This window comes from Lithobates pipiens, unplaced genomic scaffold, assembly GCF_037356315.1.
Source record: "Lithobates pipiens isolate NorthernLeopardFrog02 unplaced genomic scaffold, aLitPip1_a1.2 Scaffold_19, whole genome shotgun sequence".
In the NCBI taxonomy this organism is placed as follows: Eukaryota; Metazoa; Chordata; class Amphibia; order Anura; family Ranidae; genus Lithobates; species Lithobates pipiens.
In genome coordinates this window covers 356,871,910-356,888,846 of record NW_027507764.1, presented here as the reverse complement: position 1 = coordinate 356,888,846, position 16,937 = coordinate 356,871,910, and the positions used below count along the sequence as shown (strand labels likewise).

General features: G+C 41.2%; 1 protein-coding gene across 7 annotated transcripts in view; it reads right to left on the bottom strand.

The window, feature by feature from the left end:
• Window positions 1-275: 275 nt before the first annotated feature.
• The window catches only part of PHACTR1 (phosphatase and actin regulator 1), a 469,458-nt gene continuing 452,796 nt past the window's right edge, over window positions 276-16,937 (bottom strand). For all 7 annotated transcript variants that reach the window (XM_077492210.1, XM_077492207.1, XM_077492208.1 and 4 more), the window contains 5 exons: window positions 16,098-16,153; window positions 13,191-13,252; window positions 9,653-9,793; window positions 3,094-3,170; window positions 276-1,452 (listed from right to left, as the gene is read on the bottom strand). In XM_077492210.1, the coding sequence (XP_077348336.1) occupies window positions 1,437-1,452; window positions 3,094-3,170; window positions 9,653-9,793; window positions 13,191-13,252; window positions 16,098-16,153 (352 nt within the window). In that variant the 3' untranslated portion in view covers window positions 276-1,436. The remainder of the gene's footprint in view (window positions 1,453-3,093; window positions 3,171-9,652; window positions 9,794-13,190; window positions 13,253-16,097; window positions 16,154-16,937) is intronic.

The window sequence follows — 16,937 nt, the reverse complement described above, 5'->3', positions numbered from 1 at the left end:
AAATAATCCAGATCACACTGCACAAAATACACATTATTATCTAAAAGCAATGTACTTGAGGTGTTGTCATGCTTCTCTTGTGCATTCCTAGTAGCATTATATCCCACCAAGTTGCAATTAGCAATGTTTGTCTAATAGGATCTGATCAAACCCATGTTTACACACACACACACACACGTGCGCGCGCACGCCAGCGCATCAAGATATATATTACTTTTTTGGACAATGACACCATTAGATGGTAATTCACCAGAAATATTTGCATAAACGAAAAGTCGATTTTGAAAAATATTCTTGTTTATTTAATTTACAAGAAAACTCCATGTTTATATGAACAGGCCCAGTCATGGGAAACGTCTAACCTGGTGAAATGGCTGACTCTGTCTTTGCAGTCGTTCCTAGTCTATACAGAACAGGCACAATATAATGACACCACATTCCCAAAGACAAACACCATCAATATCTGCCTTTGGGAAAATATTATTGTGGGATGTAAAATGGAAAATTTGGACCAACCAAGACTGCACCTCCTGATACAGAATTGTAGTAACAAAAATACATTGAGCAGCCTGCTCAACTTAAGAACTGTATGCAATTGAAATATGGTACAATGAAATGCACTGTGCAAAATACACATAACCAAGTATGCAGACTCAGAACCTAAGTACACTGACATTCGGGCCACACCACTTTAGGTAATAAAAAAAAAAAAAAAAGAATATTTTTGTTCTTCAAATGGGTTGATGCCTCTGTGAGCTTTTATTATCCGACCCTGATTACTCTCTTAATGGCTACGGAACATGATGATGATTTTGTTTCCAGATAATAGCTGCAAAGCTACATGTTGCTGGCCATTCCTTCCCTGTCATTTCTCTATATTCTGCTGCACGAGCACATGTTCCATTGTAAATGTTCCATTTACCACAACAGGCTCAGAATTCAGCAACCAGTCTCTGGCGTGGAAGATGCGACATGAACTGAGAATGCTTTACAGAGGAAAAGTAGTGCAAGTCTCTCTTCTTTTCTTACAAAGCCCATATAGATTTGGCTGAATGCATCAAGAATTTTTGACATATGCTTCACAGGACTCCTCTGCTTGTTCAGGTTCAAGGACCCTTCACGTTTCCTTTCACGTGGACTATCGAACACAGCGACACATAGATGTTGACGTCCAAGCACTGACGGAAGAACATCTGTTCACTTTGTACATACTGGACAAATCCACACTTCTGCTGACATTTTCCGTTGCACAATGCTTCACATTGAGAAGGTCTAGTGAAGATGGAGATCATCTATGAAGACTATGCAAATGCCGTTATTTTCTCTTGAGAAACAAGGCAGTTCCATAGATTTACATTGACGTATAAGAGAAAATAAAATATCCCAGCACTTTGTGGTTCCCTTTTTGAAGATAGTATTCAAGTAGAACTTTAATGCTAGGGTCTGTGAAACCTGAAAAAAAGAGAACACATACAAAAAAAGGTTGGCTTGGTGTACATTCTTTATGACGCACAATGTTACAGAATACTGTGTTTGTCATTTTCCCACAAGTCTGTTCTCAGTTTTTTCTTTTCATTAGGTGAAAAAACCTGCTGTGCTATATGACACAACTTAAAAATAATTATATAAAAACCTCTGAACATTCCTCCATATCAAGGAAAATACCACAAATGTAATGCTTAATAAAGCATTTTTGAAGGTACATCTTAAGATTTTAATTTTGCAGGGCATGGTATAGCTAGTTATAGTTCCATTAAGCTAGATAATTTCTGCAATATTGAAGACATTTTGCCACTTATCAAGTAGCTTCCTCAGCTTAGATGACAGTGGGGTTAATTTACTAAAACTGTAGAGTGCAAAACCTGCTGCAGCTGTGCATGGTAGCCATCAGCTTCTAACTTCAGCTTGTTCAGTTAAGCTTTGACATTTGATTGGTTTCTATGCAGAGCTGCACCAGATTTTGCACTCTGCAGTTTTAGTAAATCAACCCCAATGTTGCAAATGTCAAGACCATAGCTCAGCACTTATAGCCACACAGTCACCTTAATCCAATCACCTTGGTGTAAGGAAGTGTGTCAAGGCCAATAATATGATGGAAGGTTTAAAGCTTTGGCAAAGCATCATGTGTAGACGACAGTTGGTGTCATCTTCGTAAAACTGGCTTTCACCCACATATAGTACCGTTTAACATCTCTACGCTGTTGATTTAACACCTATTGGAGACTTTTTGATGCCATTGGATTGGAATATAAGAGCAAGCTTTCACCACTCCCATCATGTTCTCGGGCTATCAACATCTGCCTCAGTACATACCAATTTGATTGGATTAAGGTGATTGAATTACTCATAAATACTAGCTACTTCTGAAGGAAACTTCAGCAACATCACAACAGCAGAAGAGAGTGGGGTAAACTAAACTATAGATACCAGTTGGACCTTGGATGCTCCATTTATTAAAACAAATAGAATACCCATTCCAGTTATTATTTTACTAAAAGTTTTACTAAGGTATGTCAAAACCCTGTACAGTTGGAATATTTGCTTTCATTAATATAAAATTGGTGAGGTATACCCAATAATTAAACCTAAGCAATCTAATCTTTGGTTTAACCTCTTAATGTAACCCTTAACATTAACATGCCCCTGACCCCTTATACTTAACATTATCAGTTGAAGTATCACACCAGTGACGAATATAAGTTCAGCTACCATGCTGTTTTGCTGACAAAAAACAAAAACAAATGTTCCATATATAATGGGTTACAACAGTGTTTGGGATAAGTACCATGAATAGCGAGCAATTCCAATACTTGCATTGCCTTATACCAAAAATACAACCTTACTAACCTATGGTGAAATAGCAGTGATTTCAGTACATTTTATTTATGAGTTACATTAGTAGTCATCTGCAATGCAGCATTACTGTATTTATTAACTTGTTTCACCGAAGAACTACTTGTATTGGCCCATAGCAGCCTATTACTTTCAGCTTATAGCCAATGTGATCAGTATAACCAATGCAAGGAGTTCTTATGTGAAACATGCTGCTGAAAATTTTCCTTCCATATGTATCTATTACTGATAAGTACCAACCTTGTTAAATGCCTACTTAATTCATGAACTTCCATTTCTGTACTTTTAAATTCATTCAGCTCTTTTCGTATGGCTGCCTGTAATGACAAGAGAGAACGTGTTAAAAAATATTTCCCTTTTCACCAGATTTATTACAAAAAGAAATACAGGCTCATAGGCAATGAGAAGTAGAAATCTACACCCTAAAAAAAATAACATATTAAGTGTAAATGTATACATGTACATATTAAAAACACTGGAAAAATAGAATAATATCTGTTGATCCTGCCAGAAATCCAGGGAGCTTCTAACTTCTAGTGAGTACAACACATTGCCTCTGCTGCACTAAAATCCTGAGCAGTGTTGTCAGCATCAGCTTGAGTTATCCCTTGCTGGACTACAAATCCACCTTTTATTTCATGGAGATGTGGAGACAAAGCTACAGTGCCTTGAAAAAGTATTCATACCCCTTGAAATTTTCCACATTTTGTCATGTTACAACCAAAAACGTAAATGTATTTTATTGGGATTTTATGTGATAGACCAACACAAAGTGGCACATGATTGTGAAGTGGATGGAAAATTATATATTCATTTCAAAATGTGTTACAAATATGTGAAAAGTATGGTGTACATTTGTATTCAGCCCCCCTAAGCCAATACTTTGTAGAACAGAGTAGAACAAGTTCCCCCACAAACGGGGTTTTTAGGCAGCAAAAAAAACAGTACTAGATGCATATCAAAGTAATATGAAAAGTAATTTTAATGTTTGGTAAAAACATGAGCTCCACCTGAACAATTAAAAACGGACTCTTATATACAGAGTACAATGATATCAATGGACGTACACTAACAGACACAGCTATAAATGACACTGTATAATATGATAGCAGTAAAAATATAGTCCTAACGCGTTTCAACCCCCTGGGGGGTCTTCTTCAGAGAGATGGTCTGTTGATAAAAACAAAATTACACTGAATAAATATATCAAGTGTTATTTGTACTGGGAATACCTCATATTTGTTAGTATAATTTACCCAATGGTGTACTTCCAAGGAAATAAAATAAGTTATGATACTTTTGATGGAGTTCCCCCATAGGATGGTGCCTCAATTTCCTTCACACATCTGGAATGTTACCCGGTCCATATATACCGCCAGGGTGCCAAGGGGAGAGAAGGTAGGGTCAGAGAACCAATGGCGTGGCTTTTTTTTTTTTTTTCTTCCTCTGTGTCCCTCCCCATGTCCCTCACTCCCACACCCCCAACCCTATCCAAGTCCCGGTGGTCGGGGGGAGTTTTTGGACAGATGCGGTATGTCTCGGCAGTTGCATTACAGGATTCTTTTTCCCCCTGGGTGAATGCTTTTCCTTAACTAATATGGTCCTTCCGCCAGTTGCCTCCATATGGTGGGGGGAGGGGGGTGGGTTAGTGCTCTGTCGTGACTCCCCAGGAAGGGTAGGAGAGGCTCCTGTGTGATTTTACACATGAAGCCCCTCCGCATGACTCCCTTTGTTCTAATGGGCGGGCTGGTCCCGCCCAAGTATGAGGGATACGTACTCCCTTGCCGGCGGCATCCTTGGACACTTCCGGACGCATACCTCACGCGCGTCCGCACTCCCTGCGGACGCGCGCGACGTATTGACGTCACGCAGTTGCGACGGAAGTGACGTCATCTCGGGCCCGTCCTGCGGCCTTCCGGGACGCCGGGGCGGCCACACGTGGCCGACCTGATCAGGCGGCCATGCGTTATTGGGTAAATGCCGGTCATTAGGAGGGCGGCCTACACCTGCAAGTAATCCATGGGCTTTATATAAACACCCTATAGGAAGTGCACATTTACTTTATGAGAAAGGACCTTATGAACCTCCACCTGTCGGTTGGTAAGCTTGGCTATTTCCCTTTTTGATCTGAATTTGTTGACTTACTACATTCAAGTAATCTCTTGAAACCTGTAAAGTAGTATTCTGATTGACTTACTAAATTTCAGATTGGGTGATTCTATAGAATACGAATTAGTGACTGCGCCTGTCACTCCTCCCGGGCTAGTTTTCCGGTCGCAGTCCTTCCCTTCCCTACTCGGATAACTTTTTATCAAGCCCAGCAATTCAGGTAATAGCCTCCATTCTTACTACTGACATCGCCTACTAAATTAGGCTAGCATACCCGCTCGGTTTTCTTTCATTGGTTTTTTATTTATCTATTTTCTTCACTTTTTCTTGCACTTTCTTGCCTGTTAGCCTATCTCCTACGTACAGTCAGGAATATTGCTCACTCATTACACACTTATTTTTCTTTTAGCATCTCACTCATCACATTTTTTTTTTTTTGCAAAAATTTGTGTAGCAGTGTGTTCTTTTCGACTACCATACTTTGTAGAACCACCTTTGGCTGCAATTACAGCTGCAAGTCTTTTTGGGGATGTCTCTACCAGCTTTGCACATCTAAAGAGTGACAAAAATAGCTCAAGCTATGTCAGACTGGGTGGAGAATGCCTGTAAACAGCAATTTTTAAGTCTTGCCACAAATTCTCAATTGTATTTGGGTCTGGACTTTGACTGGATCATTCTAATACATGACTATACTTTGATCTAAACCATTCCATTGTAGCTCTGGCTGTAGTTTAGGCTTGTTGTCCTGCTGGAAGGTGACCCTCCGCCCCAGTCTCAAGTCCTTTGCAGACTCGAAGGCCCCATACACACGGTCGGAAATTCTGACAGAAAAGGTCCGATCGGATTGTATTGTCAGAAAATCTGATCGTGTGTGGGCCCTATCGGACTTTTTCCATCTGAATTTCCGAAAAAATTTGAGAGCAGGACCTCAAATTTTCCGACAACAAAATCCGATCTGACTTTTTCTGATCGTTTGTAGAGAATTCCGATTGGACAAAGTGCCACGCATGCTCAGATCAAATTACGAGACCAAAGCTATTGGTTACTAGCCTGAACGTGGTCCCGTCGTAACAAATGAATGTCATCATGTTCCAAATGATCGGATTTTCCGGCACCTGTGTCCGATCGTGTGTATGCAACACCAGTTTCGGCCAAAATCCGTCGGAAAAAAAATGATTTTGTTGTCGGAATGATCGACCGTGTGTACAGAAGCTAACAGGTTTTCTTCTAAGATTGCCCTGTATTTGGTTCCATCCATCTTCCCATCAACTCTGACCAGCTTCCCTGTCCCTGCTGAAAAAAAGCATCCCCACAACATGATGCTGCCACGACCATGTTTCACAGATGGTGTGTTCAGGATGATGTGCAGTGTTAGTTTTCCACCACGCATAGCAGTTTGCTTTTAGGCCAAAAAGACCAATTTTGGTCTCATCTGATCAGAGCACCTTCTTCCACATATTTTCTGTGCCCCCCATATGGCTTCTCACAAACTGCAAATGGGATCTCTTATGGCTTTCTTTCAACAATGGCTTTCTTCTTGCCACTCTTCCATAAAGGCCAGATTTGTGGCATGCACGACTAATAGTTGTACTGTGGACAGATTCTTCCACCTGAGCTGTGCACCTCTGCAGCTCCTCCAGAGTTTCCATGGACCTCTTGGCTGCTTCTCTAATGCCCCGTACACACGAGCGGACTTTTCGACATCAAAGGTCCGACGGAACAATTCCGGCAGACCATTCGATCATGTGTGGGCTGCAGCGGACTTTAGATTTGTAAAAATCCGACAGACTTTAGAAATGGAACATGTTTCAAATTTTTCCCCTGGAACTCCGCCGGACCCAGTTCCTACCGAGAAATCCGCTCGTGTGTATGCTAGTCCAACGGACAAAAACTGATGCTAGGGCAGCTATTGGCTACTGGCTATGAACTTCCTTATTCTAGTCCGGTCGTACGTCATCACGTTCAAATCCGTCGGACTTTGGTGTGATTGTGTGTGGACAAGTCCGTTCATTCGGAAAGTCCATCAGAACTCTGTCAGAACTCCGTCAGAACTCAGTCGAAAGTCTGTCGGACCTAGTCCCTCGAAAAGTCCGGTCGTGTGTACGCGGCATAATTAATGCTTTACTTGCCTGGCCTGTCAGTTTAGGTTGGTAGGTTTGCAGTTGTGCCATACTCTTTCCATTTTCAGATGATGGATTGAACAGGGCTCCATGAGAGGTTCAAATTGTGGGATATTTTTTTATAACCTAACCCTGCTTTAAACTTCTCCACAACTCTATCCCTGACCTGTCTGGTGTGTTGCTTGGCCTTCATGGTGCTATTTGTTCACTAAGGCTATCCAACAAACCTCAGAGGGCTTCATAGAATTAGCTGTATTACTGCTGAGATTAAATTACACACAGGTGGACTCTATTTGCTAATTATGTGACTTCTGAAGGCAAATGGTTCCAATAGATTTTACTTAGGGTGATCAAAGTAAAGGGGGCTGAATACAAATGCACACCACACTTTTCAGGTATTTATTTGTAAAAGATTTTGAAAACCATTTATCATTTTCCTTCCACTTCACAATTATGTGCCACTTTGTGTTGGTCTATCACATAAAATCCCAATAAAATACATTTAGGTTGGTTGTAACATGACAAAATGTGGAAAACTTCAGGGGGTATAAATACATTGTCAAGGCACTGTACGTGTCACTGTTGAAAGCAAACATCAGGAAGTTAGCTTCCTGGATTTCTGGCACAATCAAGAAGTTTTTTCTCTGCTTGCAGAGGCAAAACATGGAGAAATGTGCATGTATTGCAGAGACATTCTGCATATGTTTTCTTTTTATTCAGCTCAACCATATATTTAAACAATTGAAATGTTTACGGTTCTAACTACATTACATTAAAGATTAAATATGGTTGCTGCCTGTAAGTGGAAAACACAACCCTTTGTCTATGAACCATTTCAGTTATCACACTTGTACCCCTTAAGCTCCGTACACATGGGCCGAATGTCAGACGACATCACCTGGTTCAATAAAAACCTTCCGAAAAACCAGCAGCCGAGCGACTCTTGATCTGCGCTTTCAGCTCCAATGGCAGAGAGCGCTGGTCAGAGTGTTCTGGTGGGGTGTGGAGGGGGTGCCCCCCTGTCAGAACACAACAGTTCAGCAGAGGAGATGGCTGTACTAACGACAGATCACTGGGACAGCGGCTCCGACCAGAGCTGAAAAAACTCATAGTTGTTACCAGGCTTTAGTCTAGTAATGTAATCAGTGTGTTGCCCCCATGTTTCCTGACACACTACAAATGTAGTGAGGACTCACTTGTGGGCGGCTACCTGATGCAACCGTGGCGTGAGCGGAGACAGACGCTTGGAGTGGTATTATCTGCTTTCGATTCACCTAACCAAGGCTTTATTTAGCACATTTTTATTTATGCATGCACCCAGTACAGTTACCGTCGCCTAACCGAAAGTTGATGATCGCTCGTGATCTGGCGTTTTCAGACCATGTGATGCCATGACAGCCAATCATGGCAGTCATGTGATCTTAACCCGTGCCCCGCCTCACGGCATCATAAACCTCTTAAAAGGCTGGGAGGCACTGATGCTAAGAGGTTAAAGTGGAACTTTAGTCAGAAAATTAAGTCCTGCTAGATGACTTCAGGCTGGCCTCTTTTGCTCGCAAAGCAATATAAAACATTAAAAATAAGTGCTTATACTGTTTAAAATCCAGTAACACATTGTCTCACCCTGTTCTGCCTGTGCTCATCTGCTCTCTATTCTTAGGCACTGCCAATGTTGTAGAGGCTAATCTGCTGACAGCCTTAGGCCCTTTTCACATGGGCACCTCCATGTGTTGGATCACTCCGCTGATCCTCACCAATGCAGAGCAGACACAGACACAGTCCCACTCTCCTCTATAGGGAAATCGGATGGAAACGGACTGCCTATCCATTTCCATTCTATCCGCCAAACAGGTGGAAAATAAGACCACCATCCGTCTGTTTTTGGTGGACAGGTTCGGATCAGATGGCGGCAGGTGTCAGTGGACATGTGTCCTCTGACATCCGCAGCTCCATAGAGGACAATGTCATGTCCGATCAGGTCCACCTGAAAAACTGGCAGGCGGACTTGATCAGGGAGGCCATGTGAAAGGGCCCTGAAAGCGAACTTGAACCCTCCTATTCTTTACAGTCAAGGAAGCTGCTTCTGTTTGATCTGCCAACTGCAAGGGTGCTGCAGGGTACTGATCAGTTTATGACACCAACCATTTGATGGTTTGACAGTTTGGTTGAGGGCACAAGCAAATGTGACAATTAGCAATCCCAGCATTCCAGGAATGTAACAGTTTTTTAAAACTAGTTAATCAGAGGTTTTAGATCTACTTTATGAATTACTGCTGTTAAGGGATTCTGAGCTTCAGCAAAATGGCAGCCTCTGACAAGAAGAAACAGGAGCAATGCTGGAGGCAATTTACAGAACACACTAATTTTGGTGGTATAATTATTAATGTGGAATGTATGTTCTTTGCTAAAGAACTTTTTATGGTTAAATTTCCACTTTAATAAACTGGCAGATCACATTTTAAAAGCCTGCATTGCTTAATATTTCCTAGTGATTTCCATGGCAATGCTCTGTTACCCAGAGAACCTAAACGTTGTTAACACTGAATAATTCATTTTCTAAAGATACAAACTTTGTCAGCGGCTGTGAGACGAGTCCATGGCTTATCCGCCCTCCTGTCATAGTCCTGTGCATCTGCAACCTCCACATAATCACTGAAACGTATCAGGATCTTCTTCTCACGTAGTTCCTCTACTGTTGGCCTCTGACTGAGCTGCAGATGTAAAAAAATGCATTGTTAAAGTGTAACATAGATATCACTCAGTATGAAGATAGATTAATTGTGGATATTATCTTTAAATTAGGTTTCTATAACTTGCACTTGCCCAGGTGTACTCCTGACAGGTGTCATAGCAGAGATGTATGTCACACACAAGAAGTTTCAGCTTCATCCCTTCAAACTCTGTCAGACTGGGTGGAGAACGTCTGTGAACAGCAATTTTTAAGTCTTGCCACAAATTCTCAATTGGATTTAGTCTGGACTTTGACTGGATCAATCTAATACATGAATATACTTTGATCTAAACCATTTCATTGTAGCTCTGGCTGTAGTTTAGGTTTGTTGTCCTGCTGGAAGGTGACCCTCCGCCCCAGTCTCAAGTCTTTTGCAGACTCTAAGCCCTTGTACACACGGTCGGATATTCCGACAACAAAATCCGTCGGATTTTGTCCGACGGATTTTGTCCAAAACTTGTGTTGCATACACACGGTCGGACAAAGTTGTCGGAAAATCCGATCGTTCAGAACGTGGTGACGTTATTTCGTTACGACGGGACTACTTTCCGGCTAGTAGCCTATAGCTTTGGTCTAAGAATTTGATCTGAGCATGCGTGGCACTTTGTCCGATCGGAATTCTCTACAAACAATAGGACAAAGTCCCATCGGACCATGTTGTCGGAAAATTTTATAGCCCAGCTCTAAAACTTTGTCGGTCAGATATTCCGACGGAAACAGTCCGATGGAGCCCACACACGGTCGTATAAACTATAATTTATAGTATAGTATAGTATAAACTATACATATATTTTGCTTTTAAATAACATTTCTAATCATATGAAGTTAATAAGAAGAGTCCCCCTTTACATCTGGATCCACAGAGTTCCCCTTTTACTTCTGAACTCGCAGAGTTCCCTTTCACTGTAAAGGGGGACTCTGCAGACTCTGATGTAAGGGAGTACTCTGGGGCCTCTAACATAAGGGATGCTCTGGGAACCCTGATTTGGGAGGGGGGGCACTGAGAACTCTGATGTACGGAAAAGACTCTGATGTAAGGGGAGACACTGTGGCCTCCTGTGTAAAGGGGAACTTTGATATAAGGGGTGCTCTGAGAACCCTGATTTACCATAATGTACTCACTCAGAGGCAGGAGAGAGAAGAGGGAGACTTTAGTCACAGACAGGGATAGGTGGTGAGCTCACTCACCCTTTGGCAGTCAGCACCTCTCATCTAGATGTATCTGAGGCTGCTGGACTTCAATCCCCGGCACTATGCCTCAGAAAAAGAAAGTTGGGGCTGGAAATTTGGAGCATGAGCAGACACAGAGGATTAGGGGTGGGGGGGAAGAGGTACAGATTGAGCCCTCTCGCCTCTCCCGTATGTGTGTGTGTTTTGGGCGGGGGGGGGGGGGGCAGGGTTTGTTAATGCTGGATTTAGGGGCTGTGAAAGAGTAACAGACACTCTCAATTTAGACAACTGCAGTCAGCAACCCTGCTGGGAAGCCATAGTCCAGTCTAAATAATGTGTCCGGGTTTCGGGCAACCTGAAACCTGGACACATGATTCCAAACTTAAACTGTCCGGGTGAATACTAGACAGGTGGCAACCCTAAGTACAGGTCTCTGATTTGCACACCTAAACCTTAACTCAGACCTTTTACCCAACTTTTAGAAGGTTTAACTCTGAATTTCGTCTCACTGTGCATGTCCTAATTTATTTCTGTGATTTTCTTTTTAACTTTGTACCCAGCTTGCCAGTGCTTATTCTGATCATCAGCCCGTTACCTCTGTCTTTCTTAGCTCTGTTTACCTGTCTGGAAATTGGACTCTGTTTATTTGCATCTGACCATCATCCTGCTGCCTCTCTATCTGTTTGAGCGATTGCACCACTCTATCTTCTGTGCTACCTGTAGACAAAGTTTCTACCAAACTTAGTGACACACAAGTACTTTTTTTTCCTCTTACTTTGCCAATAATCAAACTATGGATTATAAAATTATATAACATGGACTTGAACTCAGTGTCATTGCTGGCCAATTTATGGTTATATGTCCATCATGTGTTCGGTACCAGTATTCCTTCTAAAATGTGTCTTTCCTGCTAGCAACGCCACCCCCTCTCTGCTGCAGGCAAGGATATATAACTTAGTTCTATGAGAGTTATATGAGATTTAGTTCTCATAGAACTAAATAACACTCTTTTTCAGGTATGGATATTTTTTCATAGTTACATAGTTCAGTGTGGACTAATGTAAGTATGCATATCTGACTGATCTCTGTGGAAGCAGAGAATCGCTGTAGCAGGCCCTGCTCAACACAGGCTCCACTCTCTGATTGAACAAGGTGGAGAGGCAGAGCGGTGATGTCACACCGCCTCACCCAACGCCAGAGAATGCCTTGTATCCTTTGAGAAAAACACAAGGCATTTTCAGAATGGTGCCCATGCCAAGTGAGCAACCCCCTGTGTTTGCTATGCAGCAGGACAGCCATTTGGCACAGGAGCCAGAAGATAGCGAGGATCACTGTAGTAGTAGTGACTACTACAGTGATTCTTCACTTTGACAGAAATTGGTGAGGTTTAAAATGTGCATACTTACATTGGTTCAAGCTGGACCAATAATTATGCTCATGAAGACATTTTTTTTTGGGGGGGGATATTTACTATAGCAAAACGTAGAAAATACAGGCATACCCCACTTTTAAGTATACAATGGGGTTTATTTACTAAAGCTGGAAAGTGTAAAATCAGGCTCACTTCTGCACAGAAACCAATGAGTTTCTAACCTCAGCTTGTTCAATATAGCTTTGGTAATAAAACCTGGAAGCTCATTGGTTTCTATGAAGAAGTGATCCTGATTTTGCACGTTCCAGCTTTAGTAAATAAACCCCATTGTGTACTTAAACGTGGGGTATGCCAGTATTGTTGTTTTTTTTTTAATTGTTGCTCTTTTTTTGTTTATAGTGCAAAAAACAAACAAAAAAAATGGGAAAAAAAGGATGTCAATTTTGTTTGTGTACAGTGTCACACGACCGCTCAGTTGTCAGTTAAAGAGACGTGGTGCCGTATCGCATAGAATGGCCTGATCTTTAAAGTTTTAGTAAATCACCCCCAATAGGTACATCCGTACAGAAGATGTGTAATAGGAGTCAGTGATACAGATCACATAAGTAATAGAGCTTAGCAAGGACGATCTAAGAAAGGAACCCATAGAATGCATATAACTAAGATGAAAGGAAGGGAATGTTGCGAAACAATGGTCAGTGCACTTTCCTATTTATTTTAAACTAAAAAATCTTTTTTTTACCAGTTAAGCTAAAATATTTATGCCATATTTGAAGGCTATTAGTTTTTCTTAGAGTTCCATTATTTTAGGCAATGATCAAGCGCATAGTCCTACCTTGCGTGTTAGCCTCCTCTTTATCTCTCGTTTTTCCTCCTGCTCTTCTTGTTCATTACGAGCTGTAAAATAGGAATTTTTGAGAATGTTGTGATGTTTCTTAGAAAGGATTAATTTACCAAGCCTTTATACAAACAACTATCTCTTCTTCTGTTCCTCAGCAGTATGAAGAGATCTATTTTTTGGAACAACGTGCTGCAGTGAGAGTGCATTACCTGCTACTGTAATGGTGTTTTCGGTGCCATTTAACATAAATGGGAATGGAATGCGCTGTGGTTCACGTGGTTGCTATGCATTATGGTAGGGGTCTCCCCACTTTTAAAGCAATGGGCTTATTTACTGTCCTTCAGACTTTATTGGGGCCAGACTGTGGCCAGTGGAAGTATAAAATTACTCAGTATCAATGCCCTTCATTGGTTTTAATGGGAAAAATAGTGCCCCGTTGATGATATCAATGGGAAGAATAGTGTTCCATCATTGGGGTCATTTGGTAGAATAGTGCCCCAAGAGCCAGACAAAGGCAAGTGAAGGGCCACATCTAGCCCCTGGGCCACAGTTTGGAGAACACTGCATTATGATATGCTACATTAAAAAGTGAGTTATGGTGCACTGCTAGTCTATTCAAAATGAATGAGATTTTTTAGCACACAATAACATTAACACAGGTGCATTATGCTACCAATAGTAGGAATGGAATATTACAAACAAATAATTAATATTTTACCATGAGTTATGAGTATATCATGAATTTCAAATATGTACACGCTGTAAGAAGGGCTAACTACTGATCATCATATATGAAACTGTAGTGACTTGTGACTAGACTTTCATTACTCAAGGCGGCTCTGATACTGCAGACACTTTTCAAGTGTTATATGGTAACCTCTGTATAAGCACTAAACCTAATGCTTAAAGCAACCCTGTCAGTTTCAATAATCCCCAATGTCAGCTTCCTGAAAGAGAAAAGGTAGTTTACTCGCCTCTCCAACAGCCTATCTCACCTGTACCCCCTTCATTTCAGCACTGCAGCCTCTTTTTGGCATTCCGCACTTTGAGGCGTGTTGAATACCTGTTACCCGATCCATGTGCCATGGTTCCATCCTCTGACCCCTACATCACTGCTGATTCCTGTATTGACACAGGGGTCAGAGAAAAGAGCCAGGGTGTGCGGTAGGGGAAACAAGCCTGTAGCTGCAGGCTCTGTGGAGCAATTCCTCAATCAATTCACATCAGAAGCACTGAAGTTCTAATCTCTCAGCAACTCAGCTTACTCAGTTTTAGTGCACATTCCCTGTGTTTTTATTAGAGAGTACAAGACTGGAAGGCTGCTGCGTCACTGGGAAGTGAAGGGGAGTAGTGGGAGCTGAGCTGGCTTTGAATTCTGTCCTCTGAGCTTTAAGGATGAATTGCTCTATAGCGCTTGCAGCTACAAATGTTAGTGAGATCTTGTTTTAAAGCTCAATAACTGCTTGTTCCTAATATGTGTCAATAGCTAGGCCACATGTCTGTGTGTGGCCTGGCTCAGTTATGTATAAATTACATACCATATTATCGAGGCTGTATTTATACATAATCCTGCTATAGACACATCTGAGTGATGATACTCTTTTGTACAAGCCCTACCTCTTGTGTCTGGTGATTTTAGTTTAGAAAAAACAATTGAAAGAATACACTATTGGAGGTAACATAAGGCCAGCTTTATGAGTGGAGCCACTTTTTAATATTACATAATGTTTCCTGAACAATAGTGAGTCTTTTGACCCCACTAAACCTCCCCAAACTGCTTTCTTGCTGGCAAAACAAATCCAGAAATTAACTGAAGAAAAAATGAAATGTTATGTGTACATTTTTAGCCCTGGTGATGCCCCTTCTAACCCTATAGCCCTAGGGCAGTGATGGCAAACCTTGGCACCCCAGATGTTTTGGAACTACATTTCCCATGATTCCCATACACTCTGCAGAGTAGGTGAGCATCATGGGAAATGTAGTTCCAAAATATCTGAGATACCAAGGTTCGCCATCACTGCCCTAGGGTGTTGCCCATTACTACCATTATTGCTGTCTGTAATAACTACTTTAATGAAGCTAGGGCAGTACTAAACATTCCAGTCCATCACTTCTTTTGTGCCTTCAGCTAGCAGGACATTTGTCTCCACACCTGCTTATAATTCAGTGTATACAATAGTCTATCACAGAGAAAAAATCTCACAAAGGACTAGTTTACACTTGTTTCAAAACCAAGGCTTTGGACATGCTTTGTTAAAGCTCTCTGAATGCTAGTCAAAGCACCTGTCACTAAATAAAATGGTTAGCTTACAGTGCTGTTTAAACCTTGCGTTTGCTTTTCTTCGCTTCAAAAATTATACCCCATGTCGCTTTAGTGGTGCTTCAAAGCGCCTTCAAAGCCTCAATAGAAGTCTATGACAAAACTCACTTGTAGCACCTACAGCTTTTGAGAGGCTTTAATTTAGCTTTAGCTTCACTTTGTTCTGGAGGTATTGCAGATATGGGATATCAATACACATACAGGGCATCTGCCAAGCTTCATTAAAGCTTCAAAAAAGCACCACTGAAGCATCATCGACGCACCACTGAAACATCACCGAAGCATTGCAAAGGCATCAAGAACACATCAAAAAAGCACGTTAAAGCGGTAGGCGACTTAATGTGTGTTGAAGTCAAAGCAAATGTAAATGAGCCCTGAGTGTCTATGAAGATTGACAGTTTGGTGATGAATGGATGAGGCATTTTTGGAGTAGACTGCTATCAATAAAATGCTTCAATGTAGTGGATATGTGGAACCCAGATAGCAGATGGTAAAGAGGAATTTTCTTGAAAAGATGCCCTTTCCAAAAAAAAGCACAAAAAAAATCATAAAATATAAATGCAAAGTACTGCAAGACTTACGTTTCAAAATATTTCTCTGCTCCAACTCTTCAGCTGTTGGCCTTTGACTCAATCGCCTACGAAAAAAGGTAGAAATCTTTTGAACCATTTTTCCTACCGTATATAGTCATTTAATGCTTGCAAGCCTCGTTGTTCTAAATTTTACTGTAGCGGAATGATAACTTTTTCACACAGGAAGTGGCAATACAATGTACAGAGCTAACATTATCAGATGAAGAAGAAACTGACACAGGTTATTAAGTCATCTTGCCTTGAGCCATCAGAACTGATGTCTAAACACACTGTTTTACACCACTTCCTTTTTATTTACAATCCTCCGGATATTCATACGTTCATTATACAGTACACTACACTATAAAACTTGACTCATAGATGCAACTGTGAAAAAAGGTCATGTGAACTCTTCCTTCTGTATGTACACAATTACACAGTATGTAATATGTATATTATATATACAGTATACAAGCAGGCAGTCACTAATGTGTGTTGCGTTTACCACATTTTTTTGGGAAATGAAGAAACATGTTAGAATTGAGGTAGTTAAAACATGATGCTTAGTAATGGTGTACTAGAAAATAATGTAATATCCTAATAGAAAGAAACGTGAGCCAATACTTCCAACGCCCCAACTATTTCCACTATAAATGTACAACTGAATCCCCCACTGACATCTCATATCTTTCAGGGACCCCGGTGGTGGGATCGTTCTCATTACTTTCAAACGGAGATGCCAAGTGAATGCATTCCATTGCTACTGCTAGCTAAACACTGCCTACCTAATACACTAGTCTGTAAATAATTAAAGCGTAACTCCACTTTTGTTGAGAAAAAAACATTCCC